Source organism: Hypanus sabinus, chromosome 19, assembly GCF_030144855.1.
Source record: "Hypanus sabinus isolate sHypSab1 chromosome 19, sHypSab1.hap1, whole genome shotgun sequence".
NCBI lineage: Eukaryota > Metazoa > Chordata > Chondrichthyes > Myliobatiformes > Dasyatidae > Hypanus > Hypanus sabinus.
Genome location: NC_082724.1, coordinates 56816889 through 56844874, shown reverse-complemented (window position 1 = coordinate 56844874; position 27986 = coordinate 56816889). Strand labels below are relative to the sequence as shown.

The 27986-nt window shown below is 41.0% G+C and overlaps 1 protein-coding gene across 3 annotated transcripts in view; it reads right to left on the bottom strand.

The window, feature by feature from the left end:
* The window catches only part of LOC132377945 (DDB1- and CUL4-associated factor 1-like), a 98757-nt gene that overhangs the window by 14000 nt on the left and 56771 nt on the right, over positions 1-27986 (bottom strand). For 2 of the 3 annotated variants that reach the window (XM_059944451.1, XM_059944453.1), the window contains exons 13-21: positions 26427-26551; positions 23904-25176; positions 12392-12590; positions 11513-11595; positions 10548-10632; positions 9576-9809; positions 3829-3922; positions 2488-2592; positions 794-867 (exon numbers count right to left, since the gene is read on the bottom strand). In XM_059944451.1, coding sequence (XP_059800434.1) covers positions 794-867; positions 2488-2592; positions 3829-3922; positions 9576-9809; positions 10548-10632; positions 11513-11595; positions 12392-12590; positions 23904-25176; positions 26427-26551 — 2272 coding nt within the window. Of the gene's footprint in view, positions 1-793; positions 868-2487; positions 2593-3828; positions 3923-5932; positions 8451-9575; positions 9810-10547; positions 10633-11512; positions 11596-12391; positions 12591-23903; positions 25177-26426; positions 26552-27986 lie in introns of those variants that run through there. The other variant, XM_059944454.1, reaches the window with a different exon arrangement.

Sequence of the window (27986 nt, the reverse complement as noted above, 5' to 3'; positions counted from 1 at the left end):
TGTCTGATTTTTAACTAGATGGATGATCACTTGATCTAAATAGAGATGTGGGTTTTCCACAAGCTAAATTTCAAGAGGACAATTAGCTGCTCAGTTAATGCACACTGAAAGTTAACACCACAGGAATCTGATAACATCCCAAGCTGACCACTTGATGAAGTTTAATATTAAATTTGATGTTGAACTTTAAAAAATCTGTAAAATAATGTCAACTAGCTCATTTGAAGCAGTGGAATGTGATACATATAACCAACTTGGGCCCAGGAAGATGGGTAATTAATTGATAGTAAGCCCCAGAGCCAGTGATGAATGTGCTTTGTTGCTTTTACAAAGTGTACCCAGAATTTCTTCCCTTCCTGGTGGGAAGCCAAGATTGTTCAAGACTAACTTCATGTATAAAACAAGTGGGGTAACTAGACCTGGTACTTTTCATCAAAAAAAATTAATTGTTTCTTCCAAAATTCACCCAGAATATCAGTCTCATGTTCCCAAGTAATTCATTTCTCAATTTTACTCCTGCCTGTGATAAACTAAGCAGAATTCGGCTCATAACCTTGAGATACAATGGAGAGACATGAAGAACCACTCAGGGATCTTGCTTGTAATCTGCTATTTGATGAAGGTAATGTCATACTTGGCTTATTGTCTGTCAATTCTCACACAACGTGTGCCCTTTTTAATGGAATACAAGGTCTTTTCAGGAGGGAAAATCTATTATAAAATAATGATCTACTCCTGCTGCCAGGGATGAAAGTTTAAGAGTTAACAAATTATACACAGGAAACTGCCCTACCTCAATCACTGCCAGATAGCAGTCCTTTGTGTCTGTGCACAAATCGAAAATATTCCTCTTCACGTCAAGTGTTGCTTTAAAAATGAGGATTGAAAAGCAAATATTCAAATGTTACTTTGCTGTAAATTATAAACCATCACCTGAGCCAGGTTCCTGAAATGAAGACATTTTCCAAATCCCACCCTCAGCTCAACAAGCACAAAGGAGAAAAACAGTAATTACTTCAGTTAATGCAGCAAAATTTATTTCAATTTGAGAGAGGTTATGTTAACTATAAGCAATAAACTTTGGATCAAGGAAAAACAAGTTCAGTAATAGCGAAGTGAAAGCACATTACCAGTAGAGCAAACATGTCTCACAGCACCATAGCATTACTATTGCTTGGAAATTGGTCTGAGTAATATAATTAACTCAATCTTTATTTGTGGAGAATATTGTACATACTGCAAGAGTCAGTTCTTTTTGTGAGTCATACTATTCCACAAACTATCTTGGTCACCATGCTATACATTAAATAGGTGCCTGAGCAAGTCCAACACTGGGAAAACATGTCTTAGTTCGATCCTCTAATTCATGTCTTAAAGCTGTTTCTCCTTTCCTTTCCCCAACCCTTGAAAAGGTCATCAACTTGTTCCAATAGTGGTTTGATCTGGTCCAATACCTTTTCTCACCATGGCATGGTCCACCTCCAACTCTTCATTACCATTATTGTTGGGGAAAGGCTATTGACCAGCTAAGGTCACAGACTTCCATGGTTACTTTGATGTACTCCCTCCCACTACCATTCTCTTGATTTCTGCTTTTCAGTCACATCCGTTTTGATGATCCACATACACTACAGGGCCGGGGTTCCCAAACATTTTTATACCATGGCCCCCTACCATTAATCGAGGGGTCACTGGACCCCAGATTGGAAATACCTGCACTAGGGTTAGGGTTAGGTGCCATAACCGCTTCCCAAACCTCTGACTTTTCCCTTTCTCAACACACGTGTTAGTCAATGCTGGAGGCAAGGAGTTAACCCACATTGAGCTTATTGTTACTGCCTCATCACAAAGCACAAACGTTGTCTCAGCCTCTGCCCACCTTGTTAATGCAATGGCACTATCTGAAGCAAACATCAAGTTGCAATGTAGCAATCAACATGAAGTAATGTTGGACTGGGGTGTAGAATTGCTATTTTTCTTGAGGGGTAACTTTCCGATGCTTGCTTGATTTATTTTATATAATCACCAATATACAAGTAATTGTTCAGTGAATTTTCCAGTAATTATGGTACAGTTACTAGTACAGTAATTTGTAGAAACTTAGTTTTCAGTAGTAGATGTCATTTGAATCTGGCTACTTTATATGTTAATTGTTATCATGGGAATTTGCTGTTATCTTTAGTCTGGTAGGTGATGACTATGATAACCGCTTTAGTCTGGTCGTTTCTTTGCTCTCAAAGCACTTCTTGTTGTTCTTTGCCCTTGCAACATTTAGTAAAGCAGCCATAAGCAGCAAGTTTTATGCCTCATTCTTAATTTCAGAAGGGACAGTGGACAGCAAAAGCATCAGGATCAAACAGTACCAGGAGTCAACCTGAATTCCAAGACTAACAAAGACTCCAGTGGCATTACTAAACCACTTGAAGATACAGCAAGCACCTCATAATATTAATCCAGCAAGCTGAAATGGAAAGTCAAGGCTCTCACCTATTGGTTTGTAATCTGTTGCATCAAAGGTCCTGAAAGATGATCCAAAGGGACTTTTCATTCTCACTTCTAAGAAATCATCTTCATCATCTGCCTGCAGCATAGCTAAACAAAATGAAACCTGATAAAGAGCTTGCATTCATAAAGCCTCTCACACATGTCAGATTCATGGAGCAGCTTGCACATAAGTACTCAAAATAGCATATATGCATGGAATTTACTGTTATAATACCACAGTGACACAATCTATGCTAGCATGCCTAATCCAATTAATAAAGCACTTCATCTAGATCAGGAGGTTCATATTGCAGCAAGTCTTACAGCCAATGCTTATGCTCTCACTTTAACCAAGCTGCCCAATTAATCAAGCTCCTTTGCCATTTCCCCAAAGCTCTGCAATTTTTTCCCCCAAGTTCTTCCCGTTTACAAGTGGAAGTTTCCTTACACACAATATATTTCTAGTGAATGTCACCTGTAGAATGTCACTAGAAAGGCTTTTAAACAACTGAGGATCTCACCATTGGGCAATGCTCCAGTGGAAAACCAACCAACACTTTACAGAATACCTTGTTTGCATTCATATTTAGACCTTAAAAAATGAGTAATCACTTCCTTTGAAAACAAAAGTTCCCTTATCAACTAACTATGATCCTTCGATCCAAGCTTTGTTCTGGTTGTTGTTGTGTAAAGGACCAGGGATTTACTTAACTGGAGACAAGTAATCAAATCTAAATAGTCCAAGTACAACCTTATTCTTGCTATTAAAAACACTTTTCTATGAGAAATATTTTACAAGCTTTATGAAAAACATTTTAACCTACAAGACTAACTCACTCAATCTTCAACGTCAGGCAGCCGGTTCCAAGAACCATTTCCTGTGCATTCACTGTATTAGTACATCATTCTCCAGTTTTCAAACCTCAATTCATGATGCATATATCCATCCATCACACAAATAAATCCATAACCAAACTCAAAAGTTAAGACTGTAATCTACTACTCCAGTCAGATATAGTCACAAAAGTGACTATAGATATAGTCACAATGTATCTATGTTGGTGAACCCTGAATAGTTCACTGAAACAAAACAAGCATTCAGTGTGCACCAGTAAAACACTGCAAAGTGGATTGTAAATTTCTCACAAATTGAAAAGGACACATTTTTTGCAACACATAGAAATTAGTTACATTAAATTCTTTGTTTCAAACCATGTTTATGAGACAGAAATGACACCACCGACAGAGATGTGCATTTTATTTAAACTTTAATATGCTTTAGAATTAATTCCCCCAATTTAATGAAATTTCATAGTAATCATGGCCCTGCACCAAGGCTCCTACCTCCATAGATGACTGTGCCTGTGTTGTTGAAGACAATGCGACATTGATCTAACGCCGGTACCATATGCAAGAGGTGGAATGTCCGTAGGTCCCACTGAAAGGCAGCTCATTAAAGAACTTAAGTTGTCAAACAAACATGGATAGACCTCAACCATGAATTCTCCCCAATAAATCTTTAACTTATGTAAAAATGAAGAATAGATTTCCAATAAAATGCTTTCAGGAAATATCTGGGACAGGTATAGACACACAAAGAACCCCAGAAGAAGATTTATAACTTATGACTTAACTCAATGTTTCTCACTCTGCAGATGATGCCTGACTTGCTGGACATTTGCCTCTTCTGCATTTTTCACATTCACAGCACTCACTTTTCTATGAGCTTATGTATCGGTAGGTCCGGGTGGCATTACTCTTGCTATTCCAAAAACAGTCGCACTAAAGCACTGAGCTTCAAGTGCTTGGTTCAACTCAAAATCATATCAACCTGCTCAAGAACTGTTAACCAAAGACCAGATTCTGCTCATGTATCAGACTCTGTTCCACCTTTCAATCATGGTGTATTTTCCCCATAACCTTTAACTCCCTTACCAATCTCTACTTTAAGTACAACCAATGTCTTGCCTTGTGCCCTTAGATCCTGGACACTTCTACTAATGGAAAATTCTTCTTCGTTATCTGCTAGGTTTCAATGAAATCCCTTATTGACCTTCTGAACTCCATTCAACAGAGCCCCAGAAACACTAAATGCTCCTCAGACGTTAAACCTTTCATTCCTGAAATAATTCATGTGAAGCTCCTCTCAATCCTCTTCAGGGTCAGTAATCCTTTAGATATAGGGCTCAAAATTGCTCATAATTTTCCAAATGTGGTCTGTTCAATGCCTCATAAGGCTCCACATTGCATCCTTGTTCTTATATTCTAGCCCTCTCGAAATGAATGCTAACATTGCACTTGCCTTTTGTACTACCAACTCAACCTGCAAGTTAATTTGAAGGATTCCTGAGCTAGTACTCCCACATTTCAATCTGACCTAGTAGTTTTGGGATTGCTTGGCCCTGGTCTATTGAATGCTGTTTTTGATGATTAGTACATCTATGCAGTAACTTCACCTGGTTGATGCTTCATCTTTAGGTATGTCAGATGTTGTCTCTGAAAGGCACTTCAGGATTCCTCAAATGAACCAAAGTGATACCTCAGAAGGACAATAATGGTCATGGGGTTACCAATGATGGTGAATCACAAGTCTATACTATTATTAGTCAATATGATAGCCATTAATACTTCACAGATGTCCAGTTGTGAGTTACTGGATCTATTCAACATGACAGAATTGAGAGTATCCTAAGGGTGAAGAACAAATCTTCTGTAAAAGTACCCTGCCATTGTCACCCTTACCAGTCATGATAATTAAAGATACACTTGGAATGGGTAGATTGGCAAGAATGCGGTCGAACAAGTTTACTCTTCAGCCTGGTTCATGCAGCACCAGAGACTTAACTTGACAGCTACATCAAGTAAGGTCTGTGCCGAGTAACTCTTGGCAATTATTTATTTCTATTTTTTATTTAGATATAGCACAATTACAATGTTTCCAGCCCAGTGGAATTACACCCATGTGACTAATTGATCTACTAACCCATACATCTTTGGAATATGGGAGGAAACTGGAGAAATGAACGGGGAGAAAGTACAAACTCCTTAGGGACGGTGGTGGAAATGAGCCCTCGATGCTGGCACTGTAATAGCATTCCCCTATCCACTAGGGAGAGCCAGCATGGCTTTGAGCGGAGCAAGAAGTATCTTACCACCTTCACTAAGTTCCTTAGTGCAGTGACGTGGGTGATTGATGAAGCTGTGGATGTTATCTAAAATGGATTTTAGTAAGGCATTTGATAAAGGTCCCTTGTGGGAGGCTCACCCAGAAGATTAAGATGCAGGGGATCCATGATGAATTGGCTGTTTGGATTCAGAACTGGCTTGCCCATAGAAGATAGAGTAGTGGTCGAAGGGTCTTCTAGCTGGAGGTCTGTGATTAGTGGTGTTCCGCAGGGATCTGTCCTGGGACCTCTGCTGTTAATGATGTATATAAGTGACCTGGATGAAATGTAGATGGGTAGATTAGTAAGTTTGCAGATATGAAGAAGATTGGTGGTGTTGTGGATAGCGTAGATGATTGGCAAAGAATACCATGGGATATAGGTCAGTTAAGGTATGGGTGAAGAAGTGGCAGATGGGGTTTAACCTGGCTAAATGTGAAGTGTTACACCTTGGTAGGTTACATGTAAAGGGGCAGTAAGATCTGTAAGAGCAGAGGGATCTTGGGGTCCAAGTTCATAGCTCCCTGAAAGTGGCTGCACAGGTCGAAAGAGTGGTTAAGAAGGCATATAGCATGCTTACATAAGAAACTGGAGCAGGAGCAGGCCATTTGGCCCTTCAAGCCTGCTCTGCCATTTAATACGATCATGGATGATCTGGCCATGGACTCATCTCCATCTACCTGCCTCTTCCCCATAGCCCTCAATTCTCCTACTATCCAACCTTGTCTTAAATATATTTACTGCGGTAGCCTCCACTGCTTCATTGGGCAGAAAATTCCAGATTCACCACTCTCTGGGAAAAGCAGTTCCTCAACTCCATCCTAAATTTACTTCTCCTGAATCTTGAAGCTATGTCCCTTAGTTTTAGTCTCACTTACCAGTGGAAACAATTTTCCTGCCTTATCTCATCTGTCCCTTTTATAATTTTATATATTGCCATAAGTCCTATAATTTTTCTGAATTCCAGTGAGTACAATCCCAGGTGACTCAATCTCTGGAATCAACCTGGTGAACCTCCTCTGCACTACCTCCAAAACCAGTATATTCGTCTTCAAGTAAGGAGACCAGAACTGCACACAGTACTCCAGGTGTGGACTCATCAGTATCCTGTACAGTTGTAGCATAACCTCCCTGCTCTTAAATTCAATCCCTCTAGCAGTGTAGACCAACATTCCATTATTCTTGATAACCTGCTGCATCTGCAAACTAACCTTTTGTGATTCATGCACAAGCACTCTCAAGTCCCTCTGCACAGCATCATGCTGCATTTTTTTACCAGTTAAATGATAATCTGCTCTTTCATTTTTCCTTCCAAAGTGGATAACCTCACATTTACCAACATTGTACACCATCTGCCAGACCCTTCTCCACTCACTTAACCTACCTTTATCTCTGCACTCTTTGTAACTTCTGCACAATGTGATTTTCCACTTGATTTAGTATCATGCTCAAACATAGATACATTACACTAGGTCCCTTCTTCCAGATTGTTAATGTGTATCGTGAACAGTTGTGGACCCAGCACTGACCCCGATGGCACACTGCTCACCACTGATTGCCTTTATTAATCCAGCCATTGAATTCAAAATCCAGGAAGTTACACTGCAGCTTTATAAAAATTGTAGTTAGGCTGCACCTGGAGTACTGCATTAAGTTCTGGCTGCCCCATTATAAGATTGATGTTGAGGTTTTTAAGAGGGTGAAGAGGTGGTTTACCAGGAAATTGCCTGGATTAGAGGGCATGTGCTATAATGAGAGATTGGAAAAAATTGTGTTGTTTTCACCGGAATGACAGAGGCTGAGGGGGAACCAAGAGGTTTATAAGATTATGAGAGGCATAGATAGAATAGACAGACACTATCTTTTTCCCAGGGTTGAAAAGTCTAAAACCAGAGGGCTACGTTTAAGGTGAGAAGGCGTCATTTCAAAGGAGATGTGGGGGGCAAGTGTTTTTTTTCTTTCTTTTCGCAGAGGTGGTGGGTGCCTGGAATAAGCTGCCTGAGGTGGTAGAGGCAGATAGGGACTTTTATGGGATGTTTTTAAAGATGCATGAACATGAGGAAAATGGAAGCAAAAGGAGATAGTGTAGGCATAAGGGATTAGTTTAGTTGGCCATTTGATTACTACTTTCTTTGGTTCAGCACAACATTATGGGCCAAAGGGCCAGTTCCGGTGCTGTAGTGATGTTCTATATTCTATGTTCTAGTAGGCTAACGTGCTGCATATGGACACCAAAGTTCCTCACCCAAATGATATGCCTGTGTTCCCAAAGGGCTCTGGCTAAGTTATTCATCATGGAGAAGCACTGATTTATGAGTAGATGGAATTGGCATGAGATTTTCTTGCTCAAGTTTGACTGGGTATCACAAGACTTCACGGGGCCTGGAAGTCAATGCCACAGTCTCCATAAACTAATCACTTCCTGATGACAGTGACAGCATTACAATAACACCAACCTGTGCAGGTCTGTCTCATTAATCCCACAAATATCCAGAAAACAATGAAGGCAAAATAAACTATTCTGAAAGTTCAACTGTGACAGACTTGACATGCCAGTTTGACAGCTCTCCCAGATTGGACACCAAGATAATCACAAGATATGCATGGTCAGCTCCACTGGGAGAGGTTCTATCAATGTCGACAGAGATGTCAGGTGATCTGTCTGGCTTTATTACTCCGTGTCAACCAGTAGGATCTTGAAATAATTCAGTGGTTTGCTAGGCCATTTCCAGAGGTCCACACACTGCTATGAAAGTTATAGTGGATCAGACAGCAGATCAACGGCTCACTCTCAGTTCTGGCCTGGGAAGCATTTCATAAGAAAAATAGTAAAGAATTTATTTAACTTTTTCAAACTCTGGCCATGAGTAAAATTAAAATCATATGGACCAGAAAAAAGTTAGGTGAAGTACTCTCGATGGCAGCGAAACTTCATGTAAGATGAATTAAGTTCATCTCACAGTTTCTATGTGTTAAAAAGCTGAATAACAATGTGGTTACATCTTTGAATTACAACATATTTAACGGAATAAAGGGGGAGCGTAGATTATGAATAAGTTTAGCAATTTGTAGGAAAGCACTTGGAAATAATGCTGAGCCGCAGGTGGGAACCTACTACCCCCAACTTAGCCTGCCCTACATGTTGTGGCTTGAACAATTTTAACACCTTCTGTAGGAAAGGACAATAAATACATTGCGGCTCACATTACAAAATCAAATTCATTCTAAGTGTACTCCCTACTATGAATGCAATTTAATCATTGTGATGCCTGATGAAGCTTGCATTCTTCTATAGGGCAGAGATGACTATGATTCAAAGTTCTTTTTGGAACAATGCACCTCTTACAATAGCTTGCCAGTGTTACTATTGGAGCCTAAGTGAAAATGTGGAAAGCCTGCCTTCCAATTAGCCTTCAAGTTGAGAATCTACTGTATCACAGAGCTATCTACAGATACCCTCACATGGTAACCTTCAGTCCTCCAGTCAATTACTCCACCTTCCAGACAGTGCCAGATTGAAGCTGGCATGCCTGACAGCTGAAATGGTGGGAGGCCTCAGTATCAGAAAGACTCTGTGAAGGGTTAAAGATCCAGGACTAAACCACGGTACCACCACTTTGACAGCTGGAAGGCTAAAGGGCAGAACTTGCTATCTATCAATTAATTGTAGACACCTGTGGCTGTAAAGGTGCTACAATTTGCAGTGTCTTGGTGGTTGGCTGAGGGCCACTTTCCCTAACTCACTTACACCCAAGTGAATGCTGGGGGGTGGGGGGAACAGCATGGCCCCAATGACGTGTGATCAGTGAACTCTTGGCTTTGAGTGAATGGAATTTCTACACCAGTTAAAAATCCACAGGTATAGAAGAAATAAATTTCTATAACCTCTCTGGTCCTAGTGCAACATTCCATGTTATTAAAAGATACAATCTCCGTATTGATGATGACTTCTAGTCCATTTGGATGGAATACTCCACTAATATTCATGTTGAACTTGTCAAACTTGTGAATCGCCTGTGTTGAACGTACGTCCCACAACACTCCATCATTTAACACCAAGTCATCTGTGGGATTAAAGGTTGCACAGTTCCGCTTGTAGTTGTTAGCTAGATCTGGATTGTAGAGAGTGAGAATGTTCTGTCCAGTTTGGATATCGTAGATCTATGGATGGAATAAAAGATGAACTCTTTGACTAATGTTGTGTGCTTAAGGAACACTGCAAATTAAACATCCAGCGACACAACCAGATTAGTCAATGTCAAGTACATTGCAGTTTAATGCAATATTCTTCAATCTCAGCATCAGACAAAACCTTCTACATCTTTCCTATCCAATTGAACAGTATTGATTTCCTTTTGATAAGTCAGTTCCAAATTGAATTTTTAAAAATTTGATGCAGCATTAATTTAGTAATGTAGGCCAATGTGCAATAGGAATTGAATCAAAATGGAGGTCTGATGAAATACACATATCTATTGGTATGGCAATCCAAGAGCTTGGAATAGCTGAGATTAAAAACACAGGAGAAGGATTTCATCACTAAAAGAGGAACAAGGCAGCAAGAGAGATGATCTCTCTTCAAGCATTTAATGACAAAGAAAATGTAGGGTATACTGGGAGGAAAATTAATAAAAGATTGATTGGTTTGTGATGGCAGCTGGAGTGGGGATGTAATTGGAATGTAGATCACACAAGCCAAAGATGGTGGCATTCAGTGGCTCAATGGTGAGCAAAAATGAGAGCCATTTTAAATTTATTTCTTTTTCCAGACTTCAGACCAGGTCAGTTAACTCGCTAGGCTCTTGTAATCATTTGAGATGCAATAACTAAGATGCCTGACACTTCAACTGCCATTTAAAAATCTGTTATTACTATGGAGGTCAAGGCCAATATACTCACATGCGCCACTTCTTCCTTTGTTCCAATCACCCTGTCCTGAGAGAGTTTACTGAACTCTACATAGTGATCATCTGTGAAAGAGTGCCTGAAATACAGGGAATAGTGGCATCAAGTTACTTTGAGCAGTACAATCCATTCATCCAGCTGTGCTGGGTGCAGTGCTGACCAGGCTCTGCCTGGAACATTCACCAAGATTGATGATTATTCTTCACAAGACAAAAATAGTCTGGTATTCCAGCAAAACTCACACACGTGCTGAATTTTACCCATATGATCTCCCTATTTATTTCAACTGCAATACATTCACAAACAGGCTAACACATCAGGAAGGGATGTTGGTAAATGCTAGTATATGCTATCTTTCAAACAAACGCCATGAATAAAATTTATACACAGAACCATAGACACGTGCTTTTCATAAACTGAAGATTTTCAAGTGAGCAGAGTTAATATTTTCAAACACAGGTGTAACTATCCAAACCTCATCTTTAGATAAAGATACCTTTCATATCTACAAAAAAAACAAACAAATTGAAGAGCATTGAAGGTACTAAAACTGACTTGATCGCCTATTCTCACTTTTGCATGATAACGAGTGGAAGTTGATTGTGTGGACACTGGGTACAAAACAAGTGGCATGAAATAGTTTGGCATAGTACCAAAAATAATTCAACTGACATTTCAAAGTCAAGGCTCGGATTATTCTCTATACGTCAATGTCTTATAATAATGTCTGTAATCACCCTTGATTAACCCATGAGTACAATTTCAAATACCGATGAAAATATTTGCTGAAGAACAAAATCCCTGCTCTGCACCTGTGCCTTCATACCATGCTACTATAATTGGCCTATCAGGAGTCTCAAAATCCTTACTCAAGAAGAATATCTGGCAGGGCAAGGACACTGGACAATATACAGGGTCATTAAGTTGTCTTTCCACCATTGATGCCTACAATTACTTACTTCATATCGAAGACAGACTTCATTCCCCAGAGAGCAGAGAGAGGCTGACTCCAGCTTGCTGAAGTCAACAACAAAGACCCATCCTAAAAGTGTGCACAGAGAATTAAAGAATAAGCCCAACAGCAGAGTTAACAATGACTTACAACAAAAATAACTGTGACTGCTATCATTGAAAATATAAAACAGAAAATGCTGTAAATACTAAGTCAGGAAACATCTGTGAATAAATGTTTCCTGTTCACATTTTACAGATGTAGACCATCTGGCCAATGGAGTCTGTAGAGAAGGCACACAAAGAAAGCCATCGAGAAATAGGAATATCATTCATTGACTAGATCAGCTGAATTTAGTGCAGAATTTGGGAGGTTGTAAATATGAAGACATTTATGTTTGAACAGCGTAGAAAGTACTGGACTGAAATGTGATTCTAAAATCTGAGTTTTGACAAGAAGAACTCATGGTTCTAGTCGTACAAAGGGCAAAAACAGAATTGTCCACTGTAGGAAGTAGAAAATACATGGTTAACCTCGAATGAAAGGATTCCTATTTGGAGGAAATTTGAAATACAAATACAGATATGAAAGGAAAAGAGACTGAGAAAGAAACTGAGAGAATGAAACAAAGCCCTTTTAGGAAGAAGATTCAGAAGAAACGTAATGAAGATAGTTATTGAATCTGTCAGTGGTAACAGGTGCCAGACACATCAAAAACCACTACACATTACCTGATTATAAAATTCCATTTGTGGACTGCTTCTTTCTACAAATTTTTCAAAATTACTTAACTAGTCAAAGTTTTTAAAGATTGCAGTCTATCAATAAAAGTGCATCATAATCGCCCTTGAATTGCCAAAGACTGATCCCCAAATAAGTCACTTACCTTGGACGGCTCTAGGTGTGTAATGGCAGAGTTATGACAGGCGTATGTGGCTTCCTCTTGGCCAGTGAACAAATTATAGAGCTTGAGTTCTCCAGTACAAGTGCCGAGCATTAAGAAGCGCTCTCGGGCAGAAAATGCACAGCACGTAAAACCACTGCCTTCTTCGTCAGATTCTCTGAACACAGAAATGGGTCGAAACCTGCAGCAAGAAAGTGAGTGATGTATGGAATTCATGTTCTTTTTTATAATGTAAATAATTATGTATTAAATGAGGATGCAGCAGCACTCTAGTACACCTACCTTTTAACGTCCTACATGAAAACAGACATAACTATAACTAGTTTGGTTAAATGGTTGAGAAGCACTCCCATCAATTATAAATTGACTTTTACTATCCCAAGCAGTTAAGGCCTATTAAACAACACTCTAAACGTTACAACAATTATCTCTGTATCAGTATTAACCATTACAATTGCAAGTTTAACAATGTATACAAGCCCTCCCATCGAGTATCAACACCCCTCCTAACGAATGCCACTAATTTAGAGGTGACCAACTTCAACAGCCTCCATGAACAACAGTGAGGGTCAAAGACACACAGAAACACTTTTAGAAATGATCAATGATACAAGATATTACTTGTGCATGACTCTAAGGAATCAGGTGTATGAAACCAAAGACCATCTGAAAGAGAGAGTGAAAGCCTTATTAAATTCATTATCACTTTATTGCTGCTGCATGACATAGCCAATCAAAAGACATTACCAGTGTAGTGAGAGAGGGTGATAGTGCAAGAGAGAGATCAGAACAGTTAAAGATAAGATTACATATTTTTGTGTAACCTGCTGCTAACATTGTCCGATAGTGTTTAGTCTATAAAAAAAGATGGCAGGCAAAAATAGCAAGGCATTGGTAAGGCTGAATTTGGAGTATTGTGTACAGTTCTGGTCACTGAATTATAGGAAAGATGTCCACAAAATACAGAGAGTACAGAGAAGATTTACTAGAATGTTACCTGGGTTTCAGCACCTAAGTTACAGGGAAAGGTTGAACAAGTTAGGTCTTTATTCTTTGGAGCGTAGAAGGTTGAGGGGGGACTTGATAGAGGTATTTAAAATTATGATAGAGTTGACATGGATAGGCTTTTTCCATTGAGAGTAGGGGAGATTCAAACAAGAGGCCATGAATTGAGACTTGGGGGCAAAAGTTTAAGGGTAACATGAGTGGGAATTTCTTTACTCAGAGAGTGGTAGCTCTCTGAGTAAAGAATGAGCTACCAGTAGAAGTGGTAGAGGCAAGTTTGATATTGTCATTTAAAGCAAAATTGGATAGGTATATGGACAGGAAAGGAATGGAGGGTTATGGGCTGAGTGCGGGTCAGTGGGATTAGGTGAGAGTAAGCATTTGGCAAGGACAAGAAGGGCTGAGATGGCCTGTTATCATGCTGTAATTGTTATATGGTTAAGAAAAAACCTCACGAAAACTAAATTTGATGATCAAGTCTTGCAGGCTAAAAAGTGTCCCAACAGAAGATGGTGTTTTTCTCAAATGTTTGTTTAGTTTTGTAAATGTCCAGCAGGTTACAGACAGAGCAGGGTGTTAAGTTAAAATGGCGTGACAAGGCAACCAAAAACTCAGGATCACTTCTGTGGACTGAACACAGGTGGTCCACAAACAGTTCATCTAATCTGCATTTGTTTTTTTTTCAGACAGTGAACTACACACGGAATGCAGTACACCAAGTGCAAGCGAATCACTACTCTGGGGGCAAGCATGGTAGGAAGGCAAGAGGTAAAAGGACGTTGCAGGGGCAAGTGCCATTCGATAGGGAGTGGTAGCTGGGGACAGAACAGCAGACCAGGGACCTGAAGGGATGGATCCCTTTCAAATGGTGAAAGGGGAGGTGAGGGAAAGGAAGGTGTGCGAGGTGGCAGAGATTGGATGTAGAGGCTAGTGAGATGCAAAATGGAAACTCTCTCTGCTGTCCAGGGGAAAGGAAAGAGCAGAGACAAAATTAATAGGTGTGATGCACTTAGGGACACTGTCCATTTGGATAGTCAGACGCCATGCCTGAGGAAATGAACCTTTCAGAAGCATTTGAGTGGATTCATGTTTTAGTGTGTTGAAATAAATGCGACTGAGACAGAGGAATTAATAAAGGCAAAAGGAGACATTACATGAGGCAAGTAGGGAAGAAGTATAATCAGGTAGTTGCGAGAGTTTGTGACCAATGGATGTTGGTAGCTAGCTCAGAGATTCAGAAAGTGAAGAAAAGAGTTCAAGATTTACTATGTAGAGGTTAGAACAGGGTGGAAACTGACCACAAAAGCAACGGAATTTCAGTTCTGTGTAACTACCACCACTGCAGTCATTGTGTACTAGTAAAATAGCTGAAGGAGTGGGCCCCTGTGTAGCTGAAATGAAAATCACTTCATTTGTCCCACATAATTCAGGTAAAATTTGGGACCATGTGAACTCCCAAAGCTACAATCTTTGATCTAGAGAAAATGAACTGTAGCAGAAGCTGTTCAATGTGAGGTTAAGTTCAGCCAGGTGATTGTGCTGGTGGAAGTGGTTAGGTATCTATTTAAGAAACAGAGGGCCCTCAGACCTTTTTGATGTGGGATGGTGGTGTAGAAGAATCATATACATCCAGGGTGACAATGAAAGGGAATTGGAAACTGTCAAAGTGGTGGAGGGCCTCCACAGTTTCGCTGAGATAAATGAGAAGGCACTAGACAGAAAGAATAGTGATAAGAAAGAAAGAAATAGAGTGGGGCAAGAGCAGGCTGAGACAATGGGTCTGCATAGTCTATTTTGCAAATCATCCATGAAATTGACTTGGTTTCCCTCTCTCCATCAGTGAAGTCTAACCTCCTCAGCAAATCCCGCAGTCTTGCTACTAGCAGCACATAACAAACACAAGTGTAATCATTCTACAATTACCCCCACTCAACTAGTTGACCTGGCCTCACTCCATCACAAACATTCCCTCTGGGCTCGATTCCTTCTCTCACCACCTGTCCTGCAACTTAAAATAACCTGCTGCTCTCCCAATTCTGATGAATGGTCTCTGACCAGAAACAGTACCGGTTTCTCTCTCCACAAACCTGTCAAGTTTCCAGCAGTTTCTGCTTCTATATAAAATATGTGAGCTTCTTCATTATATTCAAAGCAGGCATAATTGCCAAACTCTTACAGAAACAACACAAAGTTATCAGAATCCTAAACCCATAAAGTCATAAGAATTGCCCTATAGCTACAAGATAATCATATTCTGCCCTTCATATTCTTGCCGCTTAGTCTGTATGGAGGCAATCGGAGGATCAAAATGAAGGAAAGGCTCGAGTTTCAAGGGCAGTGAATTCATCATGAGCAGATACCTCTCTATAACATGGCTGCCAATGCTAATTGGAAAGACTATTATCTCTGATGGCTATGACAGCACTTGGCGTCATGTCACAGTGCTTAAAAGACAAAAAAATAATTTACATTTTATAATTAGACAGACAACATAGTAACAGGCCCTTCTGGCACAATAAGCCCATGCTGCCTAATTATACCCATGTGACCAGTTAACCTACTAACCCGCACGCCTTTGGAATGTAGGAGGAAACCAGAGCACCTGAAGGAAACACGTGGTCACAGGGAGAACGTACAAACTCCTTACAGACAGTGGCAGAATTGAACCTAGGTCGTTGGCGCATTATGCTAACTGCTAAGCTATCGTGTTGCCCAGGTTCAGTACACATTAGACATGGAACAAAATTTCAAATAGGTATTACCCAGTTAATTCAGCACCACACCTTCAGGATAAACATCACTGGAAATTACAACTGCAAAATAATAAGTAATAATGGTCTTCCACAGGACTTTAAACTAGTATCACTATTTACAAGTTACATAAATGACCACCTACTGACACCATCCCAGGTTCAAACAGGCAGACAACATGGTGTCCACTGGACCCAAATCTCAAGAAATTTATTAATATTAACAGCTGGCTCTCTGAATTTCACTATGATCTAACCAAATCCCTCATCACCACCGTATTCACTATAAGCACTGACAGACAATCCATTTATTGTAACTTAGTACCATTTATGAAAGCTCAATGCTCTTATGACCCCACTATAAGTTACCCAGGGGGGAAAGTCCGAAGTTCCAAAGAAAACAGAACTCAAAGATCAAATCAAAAATTGCACTGATACAGAAACATGTCCCAATAATTTGGACTACCTCCACCACTGCATTTACTAATCTATGTCAAAGTCAGGTTAGACATCTCATCTATAAAGTATGAAGTTGAGTAATAGGCTCAATTAAAACATCGGAATCAAACCCAATTCTTGTAATTAGCCACTGAAGATGTGTACAGATACAGACACTGCAAACAAACTTAACTATTCAGACAGAAGATAATGTGTTGCTCCTCCTCCCTTGCAAGCCTCCAAGCTGGTGGGATGAATATTGATTTCCTCTTCTGGATTAAAAAAAACTCTCCCCCCCCCCCTTCTATTCCCCACTCTGGCCTTTTACCTCTGTTCATCTGCCTGTCACCTCCCCCTGGTGTCCTTCCTCCTATGATCCATTCTCCTCTCCTATCAGATTCCTTCCTCTCCAGCCTTTACCTTTCCCACCTACCTGGCTTTACCTGTCATCCTCTGGCTATCTTCCTCCGCCATTCCCCCACCTTTTTATTCTGGCTTCATCCCCCTTCCTTTCTCGGCCCGAAACATTGACTGTTTGTTCATTTCCATAGTTGCTGCCTGACCTGCCCAGTTCCTCCAGCATTCCGTATGTGTTACTTGGTGATAAATGTCACTGTTCATCTCAAGTGTGCAGAATGCCAGCAACTTATTTTTGGGCTAATATGGAAACTGAAGAGTTGTATTTACCTTGTACTGTCAGGCACCAGCAATCTGGGTTAGAGCAGAATAACATAACATCTTTCATGTGAACACAGATGGAGCATCCATCAGATAGCAAGTTAAACATCCCCTACATTACCTAACCATTCCTAGATCAGGTTCAGTACAAATTAGATACAAAACAAAATTCTAACCATATAATCTAAAATTATGGCCCCAGGAATCCCATAAATGCCATTTTTGCTTTTAGTACTAGCCATTTTGTGATGTCTTTGTGAAACCGCCTAAATAAAGGCTATAACATTATAGCTCGGCATTTTTATACCATCATCGCCTCAAAATTAATCAGTAAAAATGAAGACCTGGCCTTAGTATCCCCTTGTGCAATTGGATCCTAGATTTCCTCACTCATAGATCCCAGTCAGCTGTGATTGACAGAAACATTTCCTCCACAATCTCCACCAGCACATGAATGTGTACTTAGCCCCCTGCTGTATTCACTTTACACCTCCAACAATATATACAAGTTTGCTAATAACACCATTGTTGTGGACTATATCAAAGTGGACTGAATCAGCACATGGAAGGGAGATTGAAAACTTAGCCGAGTGGTGTAATAACAACCAGAACAACCTCTCACTCAATAAAACCAAAGAACTTCAGGAGAGGGATACCAGAGGTCCATGAGCCAGTAACCATCAGAGGATAAGAAGTGGAGAAGGTTAGTAACTTTAAATTCCTGGATGTCACCATTTCAAAGACCCTGTTCTGGACCCATCATATAATTATTATTGCGAAGAAAGCACGACAGTGCCTCTACTTCCTCAGGAGTCTACAGAGGTTTGGCATGTCATTGAAAACCTTGGCAAGCTTCTATAGATGTGTACTGGCCTGGTATGGAAATACCAATGCCTTTGAGTGGAAAATCCTACAAAAGGTAGTGGATTTGGCCCAGTATATCATGGGTAAATCCCTCCCAACCACCGAGCACATCTACATGAAATACTGCTGTCGAAAAGCAGCATCTATCATCAAAGATCCTCACCACCCAGGCCATGCTCTTTTCTCGCTGCTGCCATTAGGTTGAAGGTAGAGGTGCCCCAGGACTCGTACCACCAGGTTCAAGAACAATTATTAGCCTTCAACCATCAGGTTCTTGAACAAAAGGGATAGCTACCCATTTAACAATATAACATAATCCTTAATTCATGCTTATTATTAGTTGCTATTTATTTAATTCTGCATTTGCACTGCTTGTTTACAGTTCCTGATGTTTACTGTTATTGTTCTATGGATTTGCTAAGTATGTCTGCAGAAAAAGAATCTTGGGGTTGTATGTGGAGATGTATGTACTCTGATAAGTTTTACTTTGAACTTTGAACATAACAAAACTCCACAGAAACTAGTGATTGTTCAAACTCCTATTAATTCTGGTCTTGAGAAATGACAGAATCAAAGTCGTAAATCTAAGTAGGAAGCCAAAAGATGGAAAATAGTTTTAGACATATTTACAAGTAGACTAAGCCAGTGCTTTGCTTTTCTGAAGAAGTCACATTTTTGATGAGGTGCTAAATTGCTGACAAAGTCCACACTGACTGCTCATCCATCGCTAGTTGGTCTAGAGATAACACTGATGGTAGATAAAGAGTTCCAGGCTTTTGAATATAATGTAACTTGCAGGTGTACTACAACTTCCTAACACCAAGGGATACTTGGATATAATGTTCATTTTTTTTATGTTGCCCTTGCCCTTCTGGGTGGTGCAGGCTGCAGGGTTCAGAGATGTTACTCAGAGAGTCTTTGGCAATATACCTTCTACACTTTATAGAAGTTGTAGAAAATCACCGCACAGAAACAGGCCCTTTGGCCCATCAAGTCCATGCCAAGCCATTTAAACTACCTACTGCCATCGACCTACCGGACCATAGCCCTCCATACCCCTACCATCTGTTTACCTATCAAAACTTCTCTTAAACATTGAAATTGAGCTTGCAAGCACCACGTGCAACACTCTAATCTACAATTATAGATTCCAGCTGTAAATACTCAGGCTACAGGTGGAATTAAGTAAATCATGTAAAAAAAATAGCTGTTAACCTCTAACAAAGCCTACATTATCCAAGTGGCTCAAATGTAATCATAACTGCAGAATCAATTACAAAAGTGCTCATTGAATTGCATTAAGGATATTACCTATTTGATGTCAATTAATACAATCTGTTTTCAAAGCTCCACTAGAAATAAATGTTGGCAGTGAGAATCACTTGTTTAAAAACCTGGAAATTATCATTACATTTTTTAAACCTAAAATTTAATCACCTACTGGGAGACCCCAGTCTTTCTGACAACTACATCTGCACAAAAGTCATCGAGCTGCAGCTCCTTAGAGACCGTGTTAAGGAACTGGTTGACTTTTGACTTATTCGGGAGAATGAGGAGGCAATGGATACAGGGAGGTATTCACTCCAAAGTTGCAGGAGACAGGTATCTGGGTGTCTGTAAGGGGGGGGGGGGGAAGCAGCCCGTACAGAGTACCTCTCTAGCCGTTTCTCTCAATAAAAAGTATTATCACTTTGGATTGGGGGGAGGGGGTGAAAGAGAGAATGACCTGCAAGAGATAAGCTGCAGAAAGCAGGGCTCTGGCACCAAGTCTGATTCTGTGGTTTAGAAGGGAAGGGTGGGGGTGGGGGAGAGAAGAAGGGTCCAGTTGTCATAGGAGATTACATAATTAGAGGGGCAGACAGGAGATTCGGTGGATCTGAAAAAGAAATCTAGATGGTATGTGCTAGGGTCAGGGATATCTAGGTTCCAGACAACAACATTCTAAAGAAAGAAGTTCAGCAATCGGAAGCTGTGGTATATATTGGTACCAACCATGTAGGTAGGAAAAGGGAGGAAGTCTTAAAGAGGGAATATAGGGGTTAGGTAGAAAGCTGAAAAGAAGGACCTGCAGGGTAGTAATCTCTGGATTGCTGCCTGTGCCACACACCAGTGAGGGTAAGAATAGGATGATTTTACAGATGAATGAATTGGTGGAGGGGGTAGGGTTTCATATTTTGGGAACATTGGGATTACTTTTGGGGAAGGTATGACCTGCACAAAAAAGACAGGTTACACAAGGTGGATCAATATCCTTGTGGGTACATTTGCTAGAGCTGTTGGGAAAGGTTTAAACTAATTTGGCAGGGGAATGAGAATTGGACTAATAGGCCTCAGGAATGGGGTAGTTAGTACGTAGATGCAGTTTGTAGTGTGACTGAGGAAGGACAGGCAGATGATGGACAAAGCTGGAGTGAGATGATGGACAAAGTGGGATTTGAAATGTAACATGTGGGCAAAATCGAAAAGGGTGATGAAAACAGGACTGAAGATATTACAGTTGAATGCACACAGCATACTGAATAAGGTAGCACAATTAGAAAGTGGCAGGTAGTTGGGAGCTTAACATACACATTGTATTGAAGGACAGGCAGGTAGGCAGAGGGGGTGGGGTGGCTCTGTTGCTAAAAAAAATGAAATCATATCCAAGTGGTGACAGGATCGGAAGATGTAGATAAAAGGACCCTGATGGGAGTTATATAAAGGCCTCCAACTAGTAGCTAGGTTGTGGGATACAAATTACAAATGGGAAACAGAAAAGGCAAGCAAGATGGGCAATGTTACGATAGTGATGGGTGATTTCAATATGCAGGTAGATTGGAACAATCAGGTTGTGCTGGATCCCAAGAGAGGAAATTTATAGAATGCCTACGAGATAGCTTTTTAGAGCAGCTTATGGCTGAGCCAACTAGGGGAAAGGCAATTCTGGACTGGGTGTTGTGTAATGAACCCAAATTTGAATAGGAAGCTTAAGGTAAGGGAACTTTCAGGAGGCAGTGATCATGATGATAGAATTCACCCTGCAGTTTGAGAGAGAAAAGACAAAGTCAGATGTATCAGAATTACAGTGCAGTAAAGGGAATTAAAGGCATAAGAGAAGAGTTGGCCAAAGTTGATTGGAAGAAGATACTAGCAGGGATGACGGCATAACAATGGCAGGTGTTACTGAGGAAAATTCAGAAGGTGCAGATAAGATACATTCCAAAGATAAAGCAGTATTCTAAAAGGAGGATGAAGCAACCATGGCTGACAAGTCAAAGACAGTGCAAAAGGAAAAAAAGACGTATAATACAGCAAAAAAGTGGGAAGCTTTTAAAAACAGAGTTAACAAAAAAAAGTCATGAAGAGAAAAAAAAGAAAATAAGGAAGGTAAGCTAGCCAATATCATAAAAGATACCAAAAGTTTTTAAAAATATATAATGGAAAATAACACTGTAGAAGTTAGTACTGGGGGACAAAAAAGTTGAACTAAATATTTTGTGTCATCTTCTCTGTGGAAGACATTAACAGTATGTTAGAAATTCAAGAGAATCAGAGGGTAGAAGTGAATGTAATTACTATCAATAAGGGTAAGTAAGTTACTTGGACCAGATGGACTGCACTCCAGGGCTCTGAAAGAGGTAGGTGAGGAAATTGCAGAGGCATTAGTAATGATCTTTCAAGAACCACTAGATTCTGGAATGGTTCTGGAGGATTGGAAAATGTTCATGTCTTCCACTCTTTTAAAAAGTGAGGCAGGAAGAAGAAAGGAAATTATAAATCAGTTAGCCTAACTTCAGTGGTTGGAAAGATGTTGGGAGTCCATTATCAAAGACAAGGTTTCAGGCTACTTGGAGGACATGATAAAATAGACTAAAGTCAGCATGGTTTCCTTGAGAGAAAACCTTGCCTGACAAATCTGGTGGAATTCTTTGAGGAAATAACAGGCAAGATTGAGTCAATGAATGTTGTTTACTTGGATTTTCAGAAGGCCTTTGACAAGGTGCTATGCATGAGGCTGTTTAACAAGATAATAGCTCAAGGTATTACAGGAAGGATACTAGCATGCAGGCAAAAAGTGGGAATAAAGGGGGCCTTTTGTGGTTGAATCCGATGACTAGTAGTGTTCCACAAGGGTCAGTGTTGGGACTGTTTCTCTCCGTGTTGAATGTCAGTGATTTGGATGATGGCATTGATGGCTTTGTGGCCAAGTATGCAGACAATACGAAGCCAGGTGGAGGGACAGGTAGTACTGAGAAAGCAGGGAATCTGCAGAAGGACTTCAACAGATTGAGAGAATGGGCAAAAAAGTGCCAGATGGAATATAGTGTAGGGATGTTTATGGTAATACACTTTGATAAAGAATTAAAGACATAGAAGGATCAGAAGTGGAGAGGGTCAGTAACTTTAAATTCCTCCGTATTATTATTTCCTGGGACATCATGCAAGTGCTATTACGAAGATAGCATGGCAGCACTGCTACTTCCTTAAGAGTTTGCAAAGATTCAGCAGGACATCTAAAACTTTGACAAACTTCTATAGATGTGTGGCTGAGTACAGATGTGTAGATGAGTACATTGAGGGCTGCATCACGGCCAGGTATGGAAACACATACCCTTCAACGGAGAAGCCTGCAAAAAGTGGTGGATATGGCCCAGGGAAAAGCCCTCTGCATCACTGAGCACATCTACACAGAGTGCTGACGCAGGATGCAACATCCATTATCAAGAACCCCTGCCACTGAGGCCATTCTCTTTTCTCGCTGCTGCTATCAGGAGGAAAGTACAGGAACATCAGCACCACCAGTTTCATGAACATCAGGATCTTGAACCAGAGGGGATAACTTCACTTGTCTCATTACTGAGCTGTTCTCATAACCTATGGAGTTATTCATTTTGTTCTCAACATGCAATTGCTATCTATCTATCTATTTTCTCTCTCTCTCTCTTTCTTCCTTTCCACATTTTGCTGTTTGTCCACCCGGGTACGGTCTTTCATCAATTCTATTGTGTCTTGTGTATTTACTATGAATGCCCACCAAAAAAATGAATCTCATGGTGACATATATGTACTTTGACAATAAATTTACTGTAAACATTGACTATTTTCTAAGCTGGAAAAATTCAAAAATCAGAGGCACAAAGAGACTTAGGAGTCCCTGTGCAGATTTCCCAAAGGTTAACTTGCACATTGGGTCAGTGGTAAGGAAGGCAAATTCATTGTTAGCATTCAGTTTGAGATGACTAGGATGTATGAGCTAGGATGTAATGCTGAAGTTTTATAAGGCACTGGTCAAACCTCATTTGGAGCATTGCGAGCAATTCTGGGCCATTTATCTAAGACGCTGGTATTGGAGAGCATCCTGAGGAGGTGCATGAGAATAATTCTGGGAATGAAAGAGTTAACATATAGGAGCGTAAGATGGCTCTGAGCCTGTATTCGAAGAACTGAGACAATGAATCTGTAGAATTCATTGCCACAGATGACTGTGGAAGCCACGTAACTGAGTATATTTAAAGTGGAGGTTGATATTCTTTGCCAGTTAGGGCATCAAAGGTTGTGAGGAGAAGGCAAGAGAATGAGATTGAGAAGGATAATAAATCAGCCATGATAGAATGGTGGAGAAGACTTGATGAGTTGAATGGTCCACTCCTTTTATGGTCAAAAGACACTTGCCAATCCACACAAACACAACCTCACTCTCTATAAACCGTGGGGACTGCAAGTTAGCTAAATCTTTGTAAAGACTTTTGATCAAAGTGTTAATTCAGGCGAATTGTTACCTGCTGAAAATGAGATGTCGATCAAAGCAACCACCATCCACTCCACCATACTTTGGAAAGGCAGCTCTGTGCGTCACTCGGGACGTGAAATTTAGTGGTGCCTGACGTCTTTGTTTTGGCTCTGGGCATTGGTGGGGGGTGAAGAGGGAAAAGGGGGGACATGTAACGACAGGATTCTTGCAGCGGGCATGTTGCTCCCGTAGGTATTCTGTTATGATGCTATCCAAAGACGGTGGTGATGGTAAGTGGCGGTCCAGCTGCTTTTTGATAGCTGGAGTCTGGTTGTAAGCACCATAGTCTGACTTCTGACGAATCAGTCTCTGCTTCTTCAGGCTGGTGGTGTTGTTGCTGGGAGATGGCTTCTCCTTGCAGAAGCTTATCTTGCCGATTATCGGTGAGCCGTTAGGGCAGGACGGCCCAGGTACGGAGGGGGGTGCTTGAGAAGCCGCTGCCTTTGATGGGCAGGGCGTTGAAAACGCATTCAGGCTGATGGCTCGAGGGGCAATACTGCTGGCCAGTCTTAGAGTCCTGGGCAAAGCGACTGGGGAACTACCGGTGGCAACCGGTGTGAAAGCCGAGGCGTGAGGTGGTGCAGCCTGGATGGCTGGTGTCCTCGGAAGGTCTGCCTCCTTGGTGAGTGCTGAGGCAGTGTCGTTGAGCCCGTGGGACACAAGGTGGTTGCGGATGAGCAGCAGCAGCTCCTTCTTGGAGAAGGTGATCCGTGTCTGGGCCACAACATCTGCCTTCTGCAACCGGGCCAGCGAGACATCCGAGCCAATGGACAGGGGCTTCCCTGAGACTCGCTCAATCAACTCAGACGCATACTTGCAGAACTTGACGTGCTCATGCCGCTTGTCCTGAAGCACGGGCTCCCGCATCAGCTGCTGGATCTGACCACTGGTGAAGAGAGGCAGCTTACTGATGATCTGCCTGACAGAGCTGCTGCGCGACAAGCCCACCAAGGCTTTGCAAGCCAAGGTTCGAATCTGGTCTGCATCAGTGATGGGTGTCTTCACGGTCAGCAAGGACAGCAGCACCTTAATGCCGTTGTTGGCCTGAACCATGTCCCACATCTTGGTCAGCACACTCTCTGAACTCTTGGGGTTCTGCAGACTCTTGCGCCGAGGGGTTCCGGAGTTAAATTTGCCGATGCTGGAGATACGTTTGTCAGGCCCACAAACGCAATTGATGATGACTTGAAGTGCAGACTTCTGTGTCTCTGCATCATTTGCAAAGATATCCCCCTCAGCAACTCCAAGGATAATACTCATCCCTGCGAAAGAAAGGAAGTGCTTTAAATGAACAAATGCATAGAGCTGTAAATATCGTAACACTACAACTCAAAACTGAAACTAGTTACAAATGGTCACACGCACCACTGTGGTCATGCACAAAATCTTACTGCATAGAAACAGACCCTTTGGCCCAACTGGTTCACATCGATTTCTATTCCAAGGAAGACACATTTACCTGCACTAGGCCCATATCCCTCTTAACTCTTCCTGTCCAAATACCTTTATACCTTTTAAATACTGCCAATATACCTGCCTTACCCACTTCTGGCAGCTCATTCCATACCCTGACCCTCTGGCTGAAAGGCATCCCTTCCCATTCTTTTTAAATTTCACCCCCCTCACCTTAAAACCCATACACTCTAGTTCTTGAATCCTCAATCCTGGGAGAACAAGACGGCACATATTCATTCTATGACCCTGCCAATTTTATACACCTCTATAAGATCGTGTGTCATTCTCTTATGATCCAATGATAAAAGATTTCAAACACTTCAACCTCCCCATAACTCAAGACTCAAGATCCAGCAACACTCTCAGAAAATCTGCTCTGCATTCTTTCCAGCCCAATGACATCTTTAACAGGGTGACAAAAACAGGACACAATATTCTAAATTCAGCCTCGCTAACATCTTCATGTTAAAAACTGCACCCCAGCATTCTACACCCACTACTCTTCTTTTATCGAATTGCCAACAATGGCTCAATTACTGATAAGACTCATACTATCATCAATAAAGAGCTCTCCTTAAAGTTTCTTCCAATACACTGTAACTATTCAGACTTCACAGGAAGCATGAGGTCTCTTCATTTCTTCCAACACTTCTGAGCAGCCACAGGCACAAGGTCTTAATGGTAGGGTAAAGGGAGTGGGAAGCGGTGGGGGTTGCTGGATCCTGAGACTCTTTTGATCCCAACGTCCTTCAGAAGAATGAAGCATAGAACTTATTGCTTATGATAGTTTTACTAAGTGCTACAAGAACGTAGACCAGAGGATTTAGTGATGCAATGTAGATAAAAAGTCCCCCTCCCCCTACCTTCCCTCCTGGATCTAGACAGCATGCTTCAACACAATTTAAACAACTTGCTTAAACACACAGCCATTAGGCACTAAACTGGCAGCACTATTTTCAAGAAAGACACCAATAAATAAAACTTCTTTCTTAAGTTTTAAATGCGGATTCAGATTCATTTGGCATCAGTTCACATTTACTGATAACTTTTCACTCACCCACAGCAGTCACAGGAGTTGACCCTTCATCCATCACACCTACAGGTTCTGCTAGTAGAAGCTGAGTTTTGGAAACCACAGTGAGGACAGCCAGTACATCTAGAGCAGAACGAACAGTGTCACTCCTGAAGGAAGGAGAGCATGCAGAATTAGAATACTCACACAAGCTCAAACTTAGTAGACATCCTACATTACATACTCCCACAGCTGTGGATAGGATGATTACGGGACATAAATTACTATACTGAATATACAATTTTTCTGATCTCAGCCATGTGCCTAAGGGAAGAAGAGTCAACAAAAAATTCACCAGATTTCAAGGATGACAGAGTGAAAGGCTGTTTAGTGTACAAACAGCCCACAGATCACACAAACTTCACCCAAAAGTACTCCATCATTTCTCCTCGCAGATTTTAGATCCTCCTAATGTAGCGATGTTATTTGTCTCAACTACATATACAATGAGTTCCATATCCTCAGAGCAAGTACCTTCTTGGATTTATTGGTGAACATATGTATGGGCTTGAAGCCAAAAGGTCATCATTTTCTCAACAGATTCTACCTGACCTGCTAAGACTTACAACTAGTTTTTACTTTTATTTTAAATTTCCAGCAGCAATGGCATTTTAGCTATATATTCAGGAGGAATAGTTTTGGACTCCCAAGTGGACACCTGCTCATGTCTATCGCATTATACCTACGTGTTTGAAGATATCATTACATCTATTCCATCACTAAGAAGGCACGACAGCACCTCTGCTTCCATACAAATTGGTGTGGATTCAGCATGTTATCTAAAACTTTGACAAACTTCTACAGATGCGCAATGGCAAGTATCCTGACTGGCTGCATCAGGGCCAGGTATGGAAACACTAATACCCAGGAATGGAAAAATCTACAGAAATTGGTGGACGTAGCCCAGTTAATCACAGGCAAAGCCCTTCCCACCACTGAACCCACTTAAAAGGAGTGCTGCCACAAGAAAGCAGCATAGATGTGTTCCACCAAAGCAAAGAACGGATGGTAGGGTAAAAGAACCACGGTGCACAAAGGATGTAGAAAGTATAGGTAAGCAGAAAAGAAAAGCTTGCAAAAAGTTCAAGAAACAAGGTACTGTTTGAGCTCTAGAAAATTACAAGGTTGCAAAGAAGGAGTTTAAGAATGAAATTAGGAGAGCTAGAAGGGGCCATGAGAAGGACTTGGCGAGCAGGATTAAGGAAAAGCCCAAGGCATTCTACAAGTATGTGAAGAGCAAGAGGGACAGTAAGACCAATCAGGTGCGATAGTGAAAACATGTGCATAGAGTCGGAGGAGTTAGGGGACGTACTTAATGAATACCTTGCTTCAGTATTTACCAGGGAAAAGGACCTTGGCAATTATGCGGTTGACTTACAGTGGACTGAAATACTTGACCATATAGACATTAAGAAAAAGGATGTGCTGGAGCTTTTGACAAGCATCAAGTTAAATAAGTCACCAGATCCGGCTGAGATATACCCCAGGCTACTGTGGGAAGCGAGGGAGGAGACTGCTGAACCTCTGGCAATGATCTTTGCATCA